Below are 20,069 nucleotides of genomic sequence, written 5' to 3'. Positions count from 1 at the left end.
AAAATAATGGATCAAATATATTTCAAATGGACATGGTGAAAAATATCATTTTGTAGCTTAAGTATTAAAAGCACATCATGAACACCTGGGCTTTCTACCTGTTCCTAGAAAGATAATTGAAGCGAGTTGCAGGCTATGAAATGGTTCTGTCTTCATTTGGCTCACTCCACTTGTACATGGAGGATTCCGCCACCCCCCCCCAGCAAAAGCTTTCACAAGTCAAACATAGTTTCCATTATTTCCGCTTTGCGCATATGACTGTAAAGTATTATTACATTGAATGATAAGCTTAAACCAAAGTGTTTTGGTGCCACCTATTGGGAACAGTGAAGAGTGCACTCAGATGTTTGGGGGGAAATGCTCTGTTAGGGACCAATGAGGAACTGCCACATTCTGAAGAGATGCAAAACACAGGAAACTCTGCTGCCAGGTTAGAGCAATTTCCAAATCCACAGTAGGGCAAGACCTTCATTTGTACCAATCTGAATGCCACAAAATACAGCAGGGAGGGAAAAGGTACCAGGAACATCCTAAGCATGTCTCCTTAGGAGCAGTTTATAAAAACATAAAACTTGGTAATACACAGTATTGCTGCAAAAGTACAGGTTGCACATCTATAATTGTTATACGAAAGAAAGTCCACTGTGACCAGGAAAGGTTGCAGTCTACATTGGACGGATTGATTACAGACTGAGTTTCTTGCTCTTGCTGCAGACTCTGTTTCTTCAGAGAATAACTAGGTCTGGGATTCTTGGAAATGTTAAATAGACCCAATTTCCAGTGGGAAGTGGATCCTTGGATCTATTGTTACATTCTTGCATCAGAGCAGTCATAAGAGACATCACACCTGCTTATTTTAGCTGTTAAGGCAGCTGTAGCGGATAATCAGAAGAGCTAAATGGAGCATATTTGTTACCAGTAAACGATATCTTGAAAGTTTATGCTTGTAATTCTCAACTGTTGTGTCTGGATTAAATTATGAAAATTAAGTCAATTTGCTCTTGTTGCAATTTGCTTTGCAGAACCTAAGATTTGGATCAGGGACAATTCAAAGGGCCAAGTTAGAGATGTAGGCAATCCTTGCCTAGGGATATGGACTAGAAGCTTTGGGGAAGAAAGAACAAGGCATATGGGTGGAACAAAGAAGTCTCAATCCTTCACTTCTGAGTCATTAGTTAAAGAAAATCATGGCTGGAAAGACATGAACACCTTTCAATCACAATTCTTCTGAGAGCTACCCAGAAGAAACTAACAGCTCTTCTTTTCAAAAACTGCGATTCCTGAATAACTGTTTAGCATTTTAGATGCATTACCAAAAGGCTACTTATTAACATTCTGAGGTTACTGCAACTGATACCAATTCCCTTTTATTTTTATTTTTTAGAATGGACTGGGATCGATGGTTGGTGATGGGCATCATTGGAATAATAGTAGGAACAGTGGGTTTCCTGATCCATCAAATAATTGATTATCTCATTAAACTGAAATGGGAACTGGTGAAGAACTACATTCAGGTAACACAGCAGAAAATAATAATCTCTCTATTCAAATTGCTTTGGGGGAAGCAATAAATATTGGCATCATGCCACCTCTGTCCCTGATGACCTCTCTTTGTACAGACACTGAATGACATACTCGGGTAAAGTGTGCATAACATTGCACAGATTTCTAAAAATAACATACAAATAATCTTCATTAGGGGAGACTGCTTTGCAATAAAAATTATATTAGTGAAGATTGAATGCAAATTGTGTATATAGAATCATAGAATCATAGAGTTGGAAGAGACCACAAGGGTCATCGAGTCCAACCCCCTGCCAAGCAGGAAACACCATCAGAGCACTCCTGACATATGGTTGTCAAGCCTCTGCTTAAAGACCTCCAAAGAAGGAGACTCCACCACACTCCCTGGCAGCAAATTCCACTGTCGAACAGCTCTTACTGTCAGGAAGTTCTTCCTAATGTTTAGGTGGAATCTTCTTTCTTGTAGTTTGTATCCATTGCTCCGTGTCCGCTTCTCTGGAGCAGCAGAAAATATATATTAAATATATTAAGCATAGCTGTCAACATTTCCCTTTTTTAAAGGGAAATTCCCTTATTCTGAATAGGATTCCTCACAAGAAAAGGGAAAAGTTGACAGCTATGATATTAAGAGAAATTTGCACTAAAATGCTGATGAATTATATATATTATAATATTATATGTATTTATTATATATATATTTGTAGGGTTTTTTAAAAAACCCTATGAATTGCTGCAAAAATGTGGAGAACAGAATTTAAGATTGGAAATATAAGGAACCAAGGTAATTGAAATTGACAGATTCATACATCCCCACTTAGGAAGAACAGTTTTTGATAAAGCTAAGCTAACCTGAACTTGGTCATAGCATGGGAGCCCTTTGTAAGCTACAGTGAACTACGACCGTGGCTACCCACATGTCTTACTTTTAGGTTTCCCACTGATTGTGGGAAACAGGCTGCTGGATGTGATAGACCTTTGGTCTACTCCAAAATCACCTTTTATTCTTGCTTGGACATAACTGTAACAATTAAATAAAGTATTGTGAAAGGGAGGCTTGAAGAATGTTGGAGTCTAGAATCATGCCGTAGTGGACTCACCCTGCTAATTGCCCCCAATTAAATATAGGTACCTCTCCGGCGGGAAGGTAAACGGCGTTTCCGTGCACTGCTCTGGTTTGCTTAGTCATGCTGGCCACACAACCTGGAAAAACTGTCTGCGGACAAACGCCGGCTCCCTCAGCCAATAAAGCGAGATGAGCGCCGCAACCCCAGAGTCTGTCACGACTGGACCAAATGGTCGGGAGTCCCTTTACTTAAATATAGTGGACTAACCGCACATTACGCCAATTAAACAAATTTCTACAATTTATCACAGGCTATCTTGTGTGAGGGAAAACTTAGTGATTTAGAGTCTCAAGCAGGAGTTCATCAAATAAGAAAAGTTTTATTTACAAAAAGAGGTTGGTGAAACCATGTTGGGTCAGGAGATGCAATTTTTCAGGTAGAAGTTAACTTATTAGTTAAACTATAAAGATGTCACAGGCTTAAACACAGAAGTCTATGCACAGGTTTTCTTAAACTTCAGTTGCTATACTTCAGGTAGATGTTCAGGTTTCTAGAATAGGTGGTAAAATGCTTAACTCAGTTTCTGTTCCTTTACTTAGCTACGACAGGTGTTACAGTTAAATACTTTGACACAGCATAGCTTCCTTCACAGATTAATATTTTGGTTCATGTGTGAGGGGCATTTTTAGTCAGTTACCCACTCTTTGAGCAATCCCACACCTGAGGCGTTCTAATTAGTATAACAGACCCAGGGGATCACCTCACCCCTTGTTACTGGCTTGGAAGTCTTCTGTACCTAGAAGACCTATCCCCTCCTGGCTATACTGAGGCCCAGGTAGTCTGTATTCTCACAGCTGCTACCTTCCCTGGCTCAGACACAGTCCTCCACTTAACTCCAGTTAACTGTATTCTGTCCCAAGACACTTAACATGGTCTTACTTTCTAAGCTATGAAGGCACCTTATTCTAGCTGTAGATATTTTCCTCAGAGCAGATGTTAAATGCAAATTTGAACCAACTCTCTCAGACAAACCCTATCCTAATCACTGTCTCTCCAACATCTCAAATTAAGCCCTATCTAAAACAAACAAACAAAAACACACACACACAAAAACACCAAATGCCTCAGAAACTGTTCCTCCCAAAGTGCTGCTCCGCACCTCCTATTTGGTTAGCTGTCTTGGTAGCCATTTGGAGAGACATTCCAGCACTCTGGTAGGATTCTGAGGGACTGCATCACCAGTCTCTGGTCTGGCTCTGCTGCCTGTCACACATGCCACATCTACATCATACATATTAAACTCTTATATCACTTTATATCAATTTGTGCTTCTCACAAAGGATCCCAGGAATTGTAGTTTAAGGATGCTACAGGTTGTTAGGTGACCCCCTCAATGAGCTACAATTCCCAGCACCCTTGCAAAACTACAGTTCCCAGGGTTCTTAGGTGGCAGCCATTATTGTTATGGTGTAGATATGACAAATAATAACATGTTAAAGAATGAAGCCACAAAGTAGATTTACATTTTTATTTGTTGTAAAAATGGGAATAACAACTACCATGAATGCACCACACAGGGGTGCAGTATATATTAACTATAGTCCCATGGTTGGAGCAAAGACCCCAAGTCAGTTTTTAAACACTACACTACACCAATTTTGAGTTCTCCAAGAGAGACTCCAAGAGAACTGCTACTTTCTTCAATAGGCAACTGAAATAACAGAAATTGTCAGTGGATTTAATAATGGTTCCCTCAGTGTTTATAGCTGATGTGACAGGCCCAATACTGGGCCTGTGGTACACACACAGCTTAGTTTCTATTTTCTTTAGATTGAGGCCCATAATAAATTGGTATGCTGGCTGCTTGAGCAGTCTGTACAGAATGCGCATCTTGTTGAGTCTGTTGACAACAAGAACGCAGTTGTCAACAGAGAGGACATCATGGTTCAGTCAGTCCATCTGGTCTTATTTTAATGTGGCAGAGGTTAACAGCATCACCATCAAGGTGAAAACAAGTGGAGACTAACCATTATACTTAAGACTGCATCTAGCACAGCATGGAAGGATCTAAGAAGGACTAACCATAGAGGGCATCTCCTTATAGCACCAGTTGCAACATCTTCTTCCATGGGCGTAGCCAAGATTTTTGCTAGGGGGGGAGGCTTTTGTTGGGGGGGCAGAACCTCAGATTTGTATTGATTTGTATTTATTTAGGGGGGCAGCTGCTCCCCTTGCCCCCCCCAACTACACCCGTGCCTTCACCTCTTTGTTACACATGCTCTTGTTGGCATCCATCTGCCTTGGGAGACAATGGAGGAGTGTGCTTTGAGGTTGAGGTCAAGTTGTTGTAAGGTTGCAGCTCCTGCTGTAGCTGTAGAGACTGATGTAGGAGAGACATGTTTTGTTGCAGCTGGGGCATAATAGCCAGTTGTCAACTGTCTTTGATACACTCACTTGTCGTCTGAGATTTCAGGCTCAGAACAACCAAAGAATGGAAGATAGGCAACAAAGTTGGTAAGAGGCCTTTGACAAAATCTTGACATTACAAGTCACATGTAAGCAAACTTCAGGTAAAAAGAGGAGAAGATTCCAATATAAATTATGTCTATCCCTTTAGTTTGCAAAGAGTTTGACCCAAATTGCATGTATCTGGTCTTCCTGGATGACTGCAGAGCAAGCACATGTTTGCAATTTACCGTCAAAGATCTGACCTGAGGCCAAGACAGGAAATCTGTGGTAGCTTGCTGAGCCATTTAAATTTGGGAAACAAAAACAGCATCTTTGACTTACAGGCACAAGAGAATCCAATCTCAACAAAATGACTTTTTTTCTTGCAAATTTGTGGGAGTCAATTTACTTGCAAAGGGCAGTAGAGACAACATGATTCTGGCTAACCCAAACACAAACAGTTCAAAATGGAATGGGATGACAGTCAGACAAAACTGGTGGAATGGAAGGCATATTTTATAACTTTCTATAATAATTTTATAAGGTATTCACTAAGAAAGCTGCACAGCCTTTGTTAATTGGATATTGGGATATATGGGTAGCTATGGTATTATTCAGGAAGAGCATTGTGATGAGCTTTTGCCTTGAGAATGATGAGGGTGCAAAATCTTAAAATAATTAATAGTCAAATTACATTTTAAGCAATATTAAAATAAAGTTTTTTCTAAATAGGAATCCACACACAATCCTATACATGTCCAGCAGTAAATTCTGTTGATTTGAATCAGAATTTTTCCTAGGCAAACAATTAGAATTGTAACATCAGCTAGGCATGCAGTAAAGGGATTTCTTGAAAATAAAGTAAGTTGTATTTATGTCAAGTGACACTAAAAGTGCCTTTTTGTCTTTAATCCTTTAAAATAAATGTGAATATAGTTAATTAATATGCAATATATGTTACGGTTGCCATATTTCGAGAAGTAAAGATCTGGACACCCTCTTTTTTTTTTTTTTTAAGTTTTTTATTTATACAACAAGAAAGACAAACAAACAAACACCGAGCACAAATACTAAACCATACACTAATCACAAAAACAACCATAGACACACAATACTCCTAGCAGACAATAAAACATCTATTGGTCTTAACACTAAAGACCCGACCTCCCGTCCATTCCATACTTCAAATTCATATTACTTATTGCCCATACACATTTTTTTCTTATAATTAAACTTATTCTCATTAAATCTAATTTCTTATATCTACCTTACAACTATTACTGAAGTTCCTCGAATGCTGCAACAGAATTTAAACTACTATATTTATTTTTCAGATATTCTTTGAAAACCTCCCATTTAGAAACAAATTCCTGTTTTGATTTATTCTTTATTTTTTCTGATAAACCATCTAATTCAGCATATTCTGTCAGCTTTTGGATCCAATCTTGAATAGAGGGGATTTCATTACTCTTCCATTTTGCTGCGATCAAAACTCTTGCTGCCGCCGTGGCATATAAAAAGATACCCTTCCTCTTTTGTGGAATATCCAAATCTGTTATTCCTAGGAGGTAGGCCTCTGGTTTTTTATTAAAAGAGATCTTTAGCATTTTTTGCAGCTCTGCATGTATACTCTCCCAGAATGCCTGTATTTTCCTACATATCCACCACATATGGAAGAATGTTCCTGAGTCTCCACATCTCCAACAATTACTTGATACATTTTTATACATTTTTGAAAGCTTCCATGGTGTTAAATACCATCGATGTTGCATTTTTTGAAAGTTCTCTCTAATCGTGTAACAATTTGTGAATTTCCAATTGATCTTCCATAAATTTTCCCATTGGGCCATGGTTATTGAGTGGCCAAAATCCTGGGACCACCTCACCATTGCCACTGTTTCCTCCTCCTCCTTGACCGTCCAGTCAAGGAGGAGTCGGTAAGTTTTGGAAAGGGTTTTTCTTTTAGAATTTACAAGATCAGATTCAAATCGGGAAATTTCTGTTGAGAACCCCTTTTGTTTGTCAGATTTAAATTTTTCAAATAACTGATGGTATTGGAACCAGTCTGAAATGTGGTCTCTTATTTCCTCAAAGTTTTTTAATTTTATTTGGTTATCTTCATTTTTTAGAAGTATTTTATATGTTGGCCAGCTTTCCTGAGTATTTTTCCGTTTTACTGCTATGGCTTCTACTGGAGAAGTCCACCACGGGATTTTAGGCTCCATCAGGTCTTTATATTTTTCCCATACAGCAAAGAGTGATTTTCTTATTATATGGCTGGTAAAGTTTTTATGAATTTTCGCTTTTCCATATATTAGGTAGGCGTGCCATCCCCAGCGGTTGTCAAAACCTTCCAGGTCCAAGAGGTCCGAATCCTGCAACGTGCACCAATCTTTTATCCAGGTGAAACAGGCTGCCTCGTAGTAAAGTTTTAGGTCGGGTAGGGAAAAGACTCCTCTCTCTTTTATGTCTATTAAGATCAGGTGTTTAATCCTAGGTTTCTTCCCTTCCCACAGAAATTTGGAAATTTCTCTTTGCCATATCTTGAGACAACCTGCTTCACCCAGTATTGGAATCATTTGAAATAAAAAGATTAATTTTGGAAGCACATTCATCTTTATAATGGAAATTCTACCCAGAAATGTTAATTTTAGTTTACTCCAGATTACCAAGTTTTTTCTAATCTCTAACCAAGTTTTGGTGTAATTATCCTGGAATAAATTTATGTTCTTGGGGGTGATCCAAATACCCAGGTATTTCGCTTTTGAGGAGATTTTCAGGCCCAATGTTTTTTCTAAATCGTCCTTTTCTTCTGTGGTTACATTTTTAACAAGCATTTTTGTTTTTGTTATATTCAGCTTAAAGCCTGCCACTTCTCCGAATTCTTTAATCAATTCCAGCACTCTTTTCAGACTTTCTTTAGGGTTTTCAGTCATAACGAGTAAGTCATCCGCAAAAGCTTTAATTTTATATGTTTTGTTTCCCAGAGTGATGCCTTTCACAAGCTGATCCTTTCTTATCTTGTTGTTCAAGACTTCCATCACCAAGATAAATATCAGTGGTGACAGTGGGCAGCCCTGTCTAGTTCCCTTGTTTATTTTGCGCTCCTCAGTAATTCTTCCGTTGATGATCAGTTTTGCATATTGTTCTGTATAGATGGCATTTATTCCTTTACAAATACTTTCTCCCAGTCCGATTTCTTCCATTAATTTTTTCATAAACTTCCAGGACACATTATCAAAAGCTTTTTCAGCGTCCACCAACATAATAGCTGCTGATTTGTCAATTTTAATATCCAAATATTCTAATACATTAATCACACATCTAATGTTGGATTGCATAAATCGTCCGGGAAGAAATCCAGTTTGATCTTTATGGATTATCTCTTTCAGCACCATTTTTAATCTATTTGCAAGAATGTCTGCGAATATCTTGTAATCGTTATTTAACAGTGCGATGGGTCTGTAATTGGCCATATTTGAGGCATCTGTTCCCTGTTTGTGGATAAGCGTAATAAAGCTATCCTTCCAGGTTTTCGGTAGCTTTCCATTTGCCAGAATATTATTCATTAGGTCTTTCATGGGAAGAAATAAAACTTGTTCTAACTTTTTATAGTAATTAGCTGGGAGACCATCTGGGCCCGGTGTCTTTCCTAATTTTGATCTCTGTATAGCTTGTTGCACCTCCATAGCTGTTATTGGTGAGTTCAAGATTTCAGTTTTTTCCTTAGGTATTATTGGTAGTTTATTTTTGCCCAGATAATCAATTATTTTTTCTAGAGTCTCTGGACCTTCTTTATATAGTTTTCCGAAAAAACTAGCAAAGTTTTTACTAATTTCCTTCGGTTCTTGAATCCATTTGTCTTCAATTTTAATTTTATTGATAATTCTATCTTCCTTTTTCTTCTTTAATTGCCAGGCCAACAGTTTGCCAGGTTTATTTGCAAACTCAACATTTCTATGTCTCAACCATTTTATCTTCCATTCTATCTCTTCATTTATTATCATGGAGAATTGCGTCTGTAAAATTTTTATACTTTGCTTAATTAGTTCATCATCTGGTTTTTGGAAAAGGATCCTTTCCTTTTTTCTAATTTCCTCCCATATCTCCATTTTTTTCTCCTCCTTTATTTTCCTTTGGATCTGGACACCCTCAAAGTTGTTGAGAAAAACTGAAGATCCAGGACAAACTGCTGCCTGGATATTCCCCCCGGATGTCATTTCCGCCTTTGAAATCCCGGTAATGTCCAGGAAATCCTGGACGTATGGCAGCCCTAATATATGTGACATGGGATCTTGCTATTTTCAGTTCAGACAATATTCCCTGTTTAATGGCTATTTCATTCAAGTGATCAATTTCAAATATTGTAAAACAGAGAGCATAAATCCACATGATGACTTCCTTCTATGAACATGTGTTCTTTAAAGACACGTATTCAGCTAAGTGTACTCAGAACAGACCCATTGAAATTAATGGACCTAGCTTAGTCATGCTCATTCTTTTCAATAGGTCTGCTCTACATAAAACTTAGTTGGATACCATCCTTGGATTGGTTGCTTGAATGACATTTTTACCAAGAGCTGTAATGGCTGGTGAGGTGGCTTGGTAGCTGAAACTGCTGGCATCTGCTATATGACAATTGTATGTGTGTGTTGGAGGGAGGGTCCTGTCCATATATTTTAGCAATGGGAGAAGTTGATGGGGGCAGATGGTGCCATACTCATCACTGTGCAAACAGGATGCTGGACAAGATGGGCAATCGGTCTGATCCTTAAGGCTCTTACGTTCTTCTAATATGTGGATTGACAATGTATTTGTTTGGCAAATGAATATCCTACCATATTATGCAGTTTTTCTACCAATAACTATTTATTTTGTAAAACTGGCAGAAAGGCAACTTTCATATGACCTGGTTATACATACTTGGAATTGGACTGGCTATGATCATTGTATCCTCAGGACTGGTTGTGGTAAGTACCGAACACCTGCTTCTTGCTCAGCTTTTAAAATATCAGGATATGATATGTTTGTCTGGGTGGAATGTGTCCTGTAATAATGTTTGTTGCTTGCCTATGTGGAAGATAGAAAAGGTGTGTGTATTTGTGTTTTGTGTGTGTAGAAACTAGCTTACTGTAGAAGGTAAAATTTATATTAACTTTTCTCTCCAATTTTGCCCCTAGTCCCACCTATCCCTAGCATGTGGCCCCTGGAATAATAATAATAATAATTTATTATTTGTACCCCGCCCATCTGGCTGGGTTTCCCCAGCCACTCTGGGCAACTTCCATAGAGATAAAAAATAAACTAAAATATCACACATTAAAAACTTCCCTGAACAGGGCTGCCTTAAGATGTCTTCTGAATGTCAGGTAGTTGTTTATCACTTTGACATCTGATGGGAGGGTGTTCCACAGGGTGGGCACCACTACCGAGAAGGCCCTCTGCCTGGTTCCCTGTAGCTTTGCTTCTCGCAACGAGGGAACTGCCAGAAGGCCCTCGGCGCTGGAAGGTTGCCTCAGGCTGAAAAAGTTCTTACACTCCTTATTTAGGCATGTTTACCTGATAATCCAGGACACGGGTGGTGCTGTGGTCTAAACCACAGAGCCTAGGGCTTGCCAATCAGAAGGTTGGTGGTTCGAATCCCCGTGACGGGCTGAGCTCCCATTGCTCGGTTCCAGCTCCTGCCCACCTAGCAGTTCGAAAGCACGTCAAAGTGCAAGTAGATAAATAGGTACCGCTCCAGCGGGAAGGTAAACGGCGTTTCCGTGCGCTGCTCTGGTTCGTCAGAAGCGGCTTAGTCATGTTCGCCACATGACCCGGAAGCTGTATGCCGGCTCCCTCGGCCAATAAAGCGAGATGAGCACCGCAACCCCAGAGTTGTCCGCGACTGGACTTAACTGTCAGGGGTCCCTTTACCTTTTTACCTGATAATCCTGTCGATGAATCATGACTGGATATTGGATAACATTTGATTCGAGCTGTGCTATGTGAGCTTTTGTGGCTGCTACAATAATATTGCCTTTTCCTTTTCACAGTTCTTTTGTCCAACAGGTGCACCAAGTGGATTACCGGAAGTCATAGGTTTTCTGAACGGAGCTTCTATTCAGCACATTTTTAATATCAGAACTTTTGTGGGAACTTTTGTCTCTTGTGTTCTGGCTGTGGCATCTGGTCTCTTCTGTGGACCAGAAGGTCCCATGATTCACTTGGGGTGAGAAATCAATATTTTAAACGTTACAGATTTTTTTAAAAAATATGGATAGGGAGAATGGAATGGAGGATATTGGGAAAAGGCATTAGATGACTGGCACACTGAATAAGCACACTTCCTACTGCAATATTTTGTTGCATGCCCATTCATATATATAAAACACATAAAATCTTATGAGTATAATCCATAATATAAAGAATGAATTTAATTTATCATTGCTATTATATTAAGATTATTGGTCACTTTTTCTCACTGAGCAAGTCAAAGCAGCTTGCAACCAACTAGTTTTGCATGCCTTCTGCGATCTGGTTATTTGATTTCTTTAATCTGAAACTTTGTAAATCAGCAAATTAAATATACCATTAATTTTTCACAATACTTTCCCCAGTGCAATAATAGGATATGGATTGAGCCAGTCCAGGCCAAAGATCCTTGGAATGAATCTCCCCTCCTTCACCAGATTTTGGAACTCAGCTGACAAGTAAGATAACTAAATGCAATAGTTAACTAAAAAGGGTTACTGGCTGCCTTAACTTAGGTAACATGTAAAAGTAACAATAGAAACATTTAACTGTAATGGTGTCTTCAGTGGAAACATAGAGTTGTGTATCCAGTGCTATCAAACAATACATCCTTCTCTGCCATTTGGCAGTCTCCACATATTTGGGGAGAGCCTGAGGGCTGCAAGAGCAAAGAATAGAAGTAGAAGTTTGCTTGTGCAATGTTGGATTCAGCTCATAAGGGTTATACTGCTGAAGAATTGTATAGATGCTTTCTTTAGGAGAAACAAGGGTCCGTTTTGCATGCAAAAATCCAGACAGCTTTCCTCCTAAATCATGCCTCCACAGCAGCAAATACAGCATTTCAAACAGCAGTTCGCAGTGCAATGTATATATGTTTACCTGGAAGTAAGACAAAAGGTGGTCATTGTGGCTTAATGCTGTGTGGTGTGAGTGTGGAGCAGAATCCACATCCACATGTGTTTGTCTTGACTGGTGAAGCTTGATTAGTGAAACCTGGTTATGTTGCATTTTTGAGCACCATCATTATGAAGCATACAGCTGCCAAATAGAATATGGTAAAGCTGCTATGTTGAATGCATAGAATAAATGAGGTTTAAGGCTGCTCATCTGATTTTTAATTGCCTTCTCACATATGTTTCAATAGTGGCTTACTCAGTTATAGAGCATGAACAAAACAGAACTTTCAGGTCAAAATGGTCAGGGGATTTTTAAATGGATGTTGCTCACATGAAATGACTTCATGCGATGTGACATGGAGAATGCTACTTTTGTATAAAATAACATATTTTCAAGATACTTGGATGCGATAAATCACCAGATCTTGCAGTATGGACATGGATCACAAACACTTTATCTTCTATTTGTGAAATGCTGGCATTTGCAAATCCATGGGGTGCCCTGTAAGATCTTACTTTAAACAGGATCTATTATACCAGTGTTATTGTTCATGTCAAGCCTGCATTTGGAAAGCTTTGAATGATCAAGTTCCATAGCCTTAAAACAGTGGATTATAAAAATATGTAAATAAAACATGTGCCTTTGACCATACTGTTTGTTGTATCTCCAAACAAAAAGCCATTACAAACTATCTGTGGCTCAAGGATAACCAGACAGCCCAAATAAACATGATACATTTTGCTTTTTAACTTGCCTCAACAATTAGTGAAATAACTTAGAGATGTGTTTGTTAAGCTGTTACTTATGGAAGAAATTTGCCCCGTGACCATTGGCACGGATTTCTGAAGTATTTTTGCATGTTCATTAAAATCCCCATGGCAGTTTGAATCCACCTGATACGGGTCACAACCAAATACATTGGCCCTTGAGGTCTATCTAGTAATAGAGGACTTGGGTTAATTCAGTTTGACAAGAGTTGGCTAGATTGCTGTTGCATAGCTTGCTATGGGCACTTCCAGATGACCTGTTCATCCTGATTCATTTGCAGGGAGATAGGACAATGTTGGCTGCTCAGAGAGCATTCAACAATAGTGGCTGTGAGGCAGTAGGTGTAGGGTACCCAACACAGCAGGTTTCTGAGAAGCAGAGGGGCAGGTATGAGGAGCTTGGCATGGTGAAGCGCGTGGTGGCAGAGCCAACCCAACACTCCTGCCTATATGCACCACACTGAGCTCCCTGAATTGGGGCCCTTCCTGTCTCTATACACAGCATCAACCCAGTGGGTTGGGAAGTCAGGAGAGCAACAGAAGCAGGTATCATTTTGACTTTATTTTGATCCGAAGAAAATATGTAAAGTTGGCACTTATTTCAAGCTTACAACAAAGTAATTAATTATGCATGCTGTTTTGTGAACTAAAGATGAAGAAACAAAATTTAAAAAATCCTTCCAGTAGCACCTTAGAGACCAACTACGTTTGTTATTGTTATGAGCTGAATCTGAAAAAGTGTGCATGCACACGAAAGCTCATACCAATAACAAACTTAGTTGGTGTCTAAGGTGCTACTGGAATGATTTTTTTTATTTTGTTTCGACTACGGCAGACCAACACGGCTACCTACCTGTAAATAAAGATGAAGAGTATATCTTACTTATCTAAAGTAATGGGATTATCCTGAAACTCTGTTCTCTCCTCTCCTCCCACCCCATTCTCCTCTTTGTTACAGGAGGAATTTTGTTACGGCTGGTGCTGGAGCAGGGATTGCCTCTGTGTTCCATGCTCCAGTGGGTGGACTTCTATTCACACTGGAGGAGGTGGCCTCTTTCTGGGATATCAAGCTGGCCTGGCAAACGTTCTTCTGCTGCATGACGGCTGCCTTCACCACAGATCTCATCTCCTCTTCTCTCTGTGGGTTTGTCTACAGGGGCCAATTTGGATTTTTCAAAGCAGAGATGAGGATTTTATTTTGGGTATGTACTACATCCACACTAAATTAAGTCAAGGCCACATGCGTATTTTGCTGTGCCTGTTTATTTTAAATATTCATATTCCACTTCACCCTATGTTCAAGGTTGCTTATGCTATGAGGAAAAGCTGCCACATTGGGGGCTTTTTATAGTTTAGAGGAAAGGTGAGTAAGAGGTGGCCTGATAAAAGGTAAAGGTACCCCTGCCCGTACGGGCCAGTCTTGACAGACTCTAGGGTTGTGCGCCCATCTCACTCAAAGAGGCCGGGGGCCAGCGCTGTCCGGAGACACTTCCGGGTCACGTGGCCAGCCAGAGCTGCACACAGAAATGCCCTTTACCTTCCCGCTATAAAGCGGTCCCTATTTATCTACTTGCCCCCAGGGGTGCTTTCGAACTGCTAGGTTGGCAGGCGCTGGGACCGAACAGCGGGAGCGCACCCCGCTGCGGGGATTCGAACCGCCGGCCTTTCGATCGGCAAGCCCTAGGCACTGAGGCTTTAACCCACAGGTGGCCTGATAGATGTGTATAAATTTATGCGTGACCTGGAAAAAGTGGATGGAAGAAAAGCTTCCCTTTCCGTAACACTAGAACTCATAGTCATCCAATGAAGTTGAATGTTGGGGGATTCATGCAGGCAAAAGAAAGTACTTCTCCATGCAGCACATAGTTCAGGGGTAGGCAACCTAAGACCCATGGACCGGATGCAACCCAATTGCCTTCTCAATCCAGCCTGCGGACGGTTTGGGAATCAGTGTGTTTTTACATGAGTAGAATGTGTGGTTTTATTTAAACTGCATCTCTGGGTTATTTGTGGGACATAGGAATTTGTTCATTTTTTTCTTCAAAATATAGTCCGGCCCACCACATGGTCTGAGAGTTGGTGGACCAGCCCATGGCTGAAAAAGATTGCTGACCCCTGACATAGTTAAACAGAAGAATTTGCTCCCATAGGAGGCAGCAGCAATCCCCAACTTGGATGGCTCTGAAAGTAGATTAGTCAAATTCATGGAGGATAAGGCTATCAATAGCAACTAGCCATGATGGCTGTGCTCTGGCTCTACAGAGGCAGCAATGCTTTTAAATACCAGTTGCTGGTAACCACAGGAGGGGAGAGGGCTCTTGTGCTTAGGTCCTACTTGCAGGCTTCCCATTGGCATCTGGTTGGCCACTGTGAGAACAGGATGCTGGACTAGATGGGCCATTGGCCTGATCCAGCAGGTTCTGCTTATATTTTTTTTAAGAATCATAATTAAAATTCCATAAAAACAGAATTACAAACAAGTTGAACATCTAAAACAGCAGTAATAAACACCGAGCTCAACTGATTTCAGCTCCCAAACACCATCCTGAATAAAAAAAAGCCTTGCAGACTCCTTAACATTTTTAAAAAATTAAATTTATATACAACACTTCATCTGAAGATCATAGGGTAGTTTGCAACATAAAAACATTCTTCTGAAAATGATCACAAGTGTGCTTTGGTTAACTTTCTCTGGAAGGCCATTCCACAACCCTGAACAATCCACCCCCCATAAGCTCAAATCTTTGCTGAGGTTGACTTGACCTCCAACAATGATGGAACACTGAACAGGGCACCAGATCAGGTGGGAATAAATCATTCTGTTAGGTGTGCATGTCTAAGGCCATAAAGAGCTTTAAAGATTAAGAACAGTGAGTGGTATCCAATGCTAATTGTACTCAGAGCAGGCCCATTCAAATGAATGAACATGACTAACTTAGGGCCATCAGTTTCAATGGGTCTACCCTGAGTAATACTTAGTTGGCTATAACTCAGTGTCTTGAATTGTTAGCAGATGGCTCCTGCCTCCCCATTATCACCAGGACAATATCAGAAGATCATGGGTAACATTCACCCTGGTTTTAGTGAATACTCTGGGCAGATGCAGATGCATCTTTGGAACCCTGCAGAGCAGGAAACAGCTTCGAGGCAATTTGGGGGGTGGGAATCATGTGTGGGGAACCCAGGCTGCTTCTCCCTTCCATATTTCCCCACTTTGAAACTTATGGCATATTCACACAAGAAGGATGAAGTGGCATATGCCTTAAATCAGTTGAAACTGTGCTCTTTCCCCTATTAAGATCCACATATGGAGCAAGCAAGTTAAGAGAGGGTTAAAGGCACATTGTAGGAACATCCTTATTTCAAATAAAACAGGAGACTGTTTTATAAACTGGAGAGTAATCCAAACAAAGATTGAGGTGAAACATAGTTGGGGACAAGTAATACCTTCATATTAAAAAGCAGAGACATCACCTTGCCAACAAAAGTCCGTATAGTAAAAGCCATGGTTTTCCCAGTAGTGATGTATGGAAGTGAGAACTGGACCATAAAGAAGGCTGATCACTGAAGAATTGATGCTTTTGAATTATGGTGCTGGAGGAGACTCTTGAGAGTCCCACGGACTGCAAGAAGATCAAATGCATCCATTCTTAAGGAAATTAGCCCTGAGTGCTCACTGGAAGGACAGATCGTGAAGCTGAGGCTCCAATACTTTGGCCACCTCATGAGAAGAGAAGACTCCCTGGAAAAGACCCTGATGTTGGGAAAGATTGAGGGCACAAGGAGAAGGGGACGATAGAGGATGAGATGGTTGGACAGTGTTCTCGAAGCTACAAACATGAGTCTCACCAAACTGCAGGAGGCGGTAGAAGACAGGAGTGCCTGGTGTGCTCTGGTCCATGGGGTCACGAAGAGTCGGACACAACTAAACAACTAAACAACAAATGCTAACCAGTGGAGGGTCGCACAATGGCTGCTGTAGGGTTGCGGGAGGCAGTGGAAAACAGGTGTACCTGGCGTGCTCTGGTCCATGGGGTCACGAAGAGTCGGACACGACTAAATGACTAAACAACAACAACAAATACCTTCATAATATCTGTGTTCTTGGCAAGGTTGGAGACTTACGGAGAGAACTGAGTGAGAGAAACCTTTTGCAGAACAATCTTGTTTTATAGCAGTGCTTTAAACAATCCTAAAAACTGACTAGAAGTACCAATATAGTTTTCCATTTCATGTTTGAATTCTTTATCTCATATGATTTCTTGCAGGCTCTTCTTTAGTATTCCTTTGTGGACTCATGTTCTTTCTCATCTGATCCTCAACCAGATGTATGATAAGGGAATTTAGCAAATATAATTGAATGTGGATGTAATGGAAAAGTGGGTAGGAGGGAGAGAAAACTCTTACGAAATAGGCTCATGGAAACACACTTACCTGTCCAAGAAGGTCCTCCTGAGCAATTTAGGGACTAGCTACTCATTTATTTATTTTTTGCAAAAAGTATGACAATGACATCATCATTATGTGTCCAGAGCACTGCCTAGTCCAATGTTGTTAGATAAGTTTCAATTCTTAAGGCTCAAGAATGTGGGCAAGGTGCTTGAACTGGTTAGGGTGACCACTTTGTGCTCTGGACCCTTGCCCCTCTTGGATGATAAAAACTAGCTGGGCCAGGGAGGTGATTTATGCCTCCTTGTGAGGGTGAATGGTCCCTGCCTGCTTGAAGGAGGCAGTAGTAAAACCATTCCTTAAGAAACCCTCACAATCAAAATAATTATCGACCAGTTGCCAATCTTCCCTCCTTGGGGAAGGTTCTAAACAGGTGGTCGCAGACCAGATCTAGGCACTCTTGGAGGAAACTGATTTTCTAGTTACATTTCAATTGAGGTTTAGGCTCAGTTTTGGAGCAGAAACTATTTTGGTTGTAAACTGCCCTATGGGCGTAGCCTAGGAGGGGCAGGGAGGGGCAGCTGCCCCCACCCCAGATCAAGTGAAACAACAGGAATACTTAACTAACTGACCAATCACGTCGGTTCTGTCCCTTAACAAAAGTCCTGCCCCCCAACAAAGTCTTGCCCCCCCCAACAAAAATCCTGGCTACACCCATGAACTGACCTGTGACCCTCATATGAAGGGCTGTATAGAAATTAAATAAATAAGTAAATAAAACAAGATAGTTTTAGTAACTTGCATACGTATTTTGGCACATCAATGGCATGGTTTCCATACTGGAGCAAACAAAGTTTCTGCAGGCATAAGAAATAACAAAAGTATGTTCAAAATGAGTAATTTTAATGTTACATTCTAGGGCCAAGGACAGGCAGGGGGTAAGCAAGCAATTGACCAATTGACTGTGGTCCTTGGCATCTTCAGTTTTCATATATATATGTAGGATAATGATACTTGACACATTGTTTTGCCCACTGAAGTAACTTTTAAGTGCTGTTAACCTGAGAAGATAATTCTCCTGGCTAGACAGGATAAAACTGGCACAAACTCCTGTCTTCTGGATTTGTGCTAAGCCACCTTACTGTAACAAAGGGACACAGACCTTGGCAGATATAATGAAAAGAGAGTTGAAACTTTGGATTGTATCACAACAACTGCCGTCGGAAAGTTAGCCTAATAATACCACATTTGTGAACAATTCATTTTTTATCAGATAGCATTTACAAAGAACTGCTGTTCCTTCGTGGATAGTTCGATAAAAGAATGTAGGCCAGCATACCTTTGGTACTTTATAATATCTATTAACTTAATATTGATAGCAAAAGAGATCACTCATGGATTTGCCAGACATAAACACAAGCAGTTCTACTGTGTCCGATCAGACCAACAGCTTAGCTTAGACTTAACTAGATGCTTGTGAGACATTTCCAAAAGAAGCTATTATGTCAACCTCCACCAGGACCCTGATTACCAGAGCTATTAGCCACTGTTACAGAGGAAGAAATGATGTGACAGGTTTTTGTTTAATTCCACTCAAACTCAGACCTTGGGATTTTGGGTGATTTCAGAAGGGTCAAGAATAAATGGCAAAAACGAACAAAAGATGGCCAAAGGTGTTGTAGAAGCCAAAACTCGCTATATTTTTAGAAAGTTGTTTGACACATTTCATGATGTGCAGCTTATTCTTTCCAAGGGTATTTCCCCTGTGCAACTCTTTGCAGAGAAAGCAACATTCTTTTTGTACTTGCCTTGTTTAGGTGAAGAGACAGGTGGTATATGGTGGAAAGGGTCTTGCAAGAAAACACCTTTTCAAGGGTATTTAAAGCCCTAGTTAGCTCATTTTGGGGCTGTGTACACATTACCAGTTTAAAGCTCAACTAGGCCTCCCCCCCCAGTTTGGATTAAAACTGGTTTGGGTGAAAACACGTCAAAATGCAGCATTTTATAGGAAACAACAGAACAGATACAGGATTGTGGCTTACATTGTGCATATACCACTTGTGCATCTATGATCAGAAACAGGTACTTGTTGGTAGTGGCACCTGGTTTGGTTTATGGAACATCTTCCTTTGAGGAAGTTTTTACTCAACATGAAGAAAAGCCACTTTGCCACAATTGTCATACAGAACAATACAGTGGATTATAATGACTTCCGCCTTGAGTTACAGTTTATAGTCCTTTATAAGTTTATTTAGGATATTTCACAAAAGAGCAATTGATTTTGACTCCCACTCTCCTGGAGGAACTGTTGCCAATGTGGTTTCTACCACAGCTTCACTGTTTTTTTTGCTTGCCAGCTAGGCTAGATAATCAAATGCTTTCATTTCATTTAGTGTGGGGCTCCAGGGAAATCTGGCTGCTTTCATGTTTTATAGCCAAACTCTGAGCAGAGAGCTTGTGGGTTATGTCTTTCAAGAAAAAACAACAACATTGATTTTCTTCAGTTTATGCTGAACATAGCATTGTAAAGAAGTCTTAAGACCCTTGATTTTCCAAGGGTAGGATTTTATGGAAGTCTGAATTTATTATTTATAAATTCTGCAGTACTATGCACACTTAACCTGGGAATAAGCGTGCATAGGACCAAGCAGCACAACTTGCTACTACTTAGAACAAAGTGTAGTTCATCTTGGTTGGATTTAACTTTTAAAGAGCAGGAAAAATGTGAAATTTACTCAAGTAGGAA

The 20,069-nt window shown here is 40.2% G+C and overlaps 1 protein-coding gene across 1 annotated transcript in view; it reads left to right on the top strand.

The window, feature by feature from the left end:
- The window catches only part of LOC310682356 (chloride channel protein C-like), a 71,314-nt gene that overhangs the window by 2,755 nt on the left and 48,490 nt on the right, over positions 1–20,069 (top strand). The window contains exons 2-6 of the mRNA XM_083451059.1: positions 1,385–1,514; positions 9,926–10,006; positions 11,072–11,247; positions 11,636–11,728; positions 13,893–14,136. Coding sequence (XP_083307185.1) covers positions 1,385–1,514; positions 9,926–10,006; positions 11,072–11,247; positions 11,636–11,728; positions 13,893–14,136 — 724 coding nt within the window. The remainder of the gene's footprint in view (positions 1–1,384; positions 1,515–9,925; positions 10,007–11,071; positions 11,248–11,635; positions 11,729–13,892; positions 14,137–20,069) is intronic.

This window comes from Podarcis tiliguerta, assembly GCF_965153285.1.
Source record: "Podarcis tiliguerta genome assembly, chromosome: 7".
In the NCBI taxonomy this organism is placed as follows: Eukaryota; Metazoa; Chordata; class Lepidosauria; order Squamata; family Lacertidae; genus Podarcis; species Podarcis tiliguerta.
This window is presented reverse-complemented; position numbering and strand designations above follow the sequence as displayed.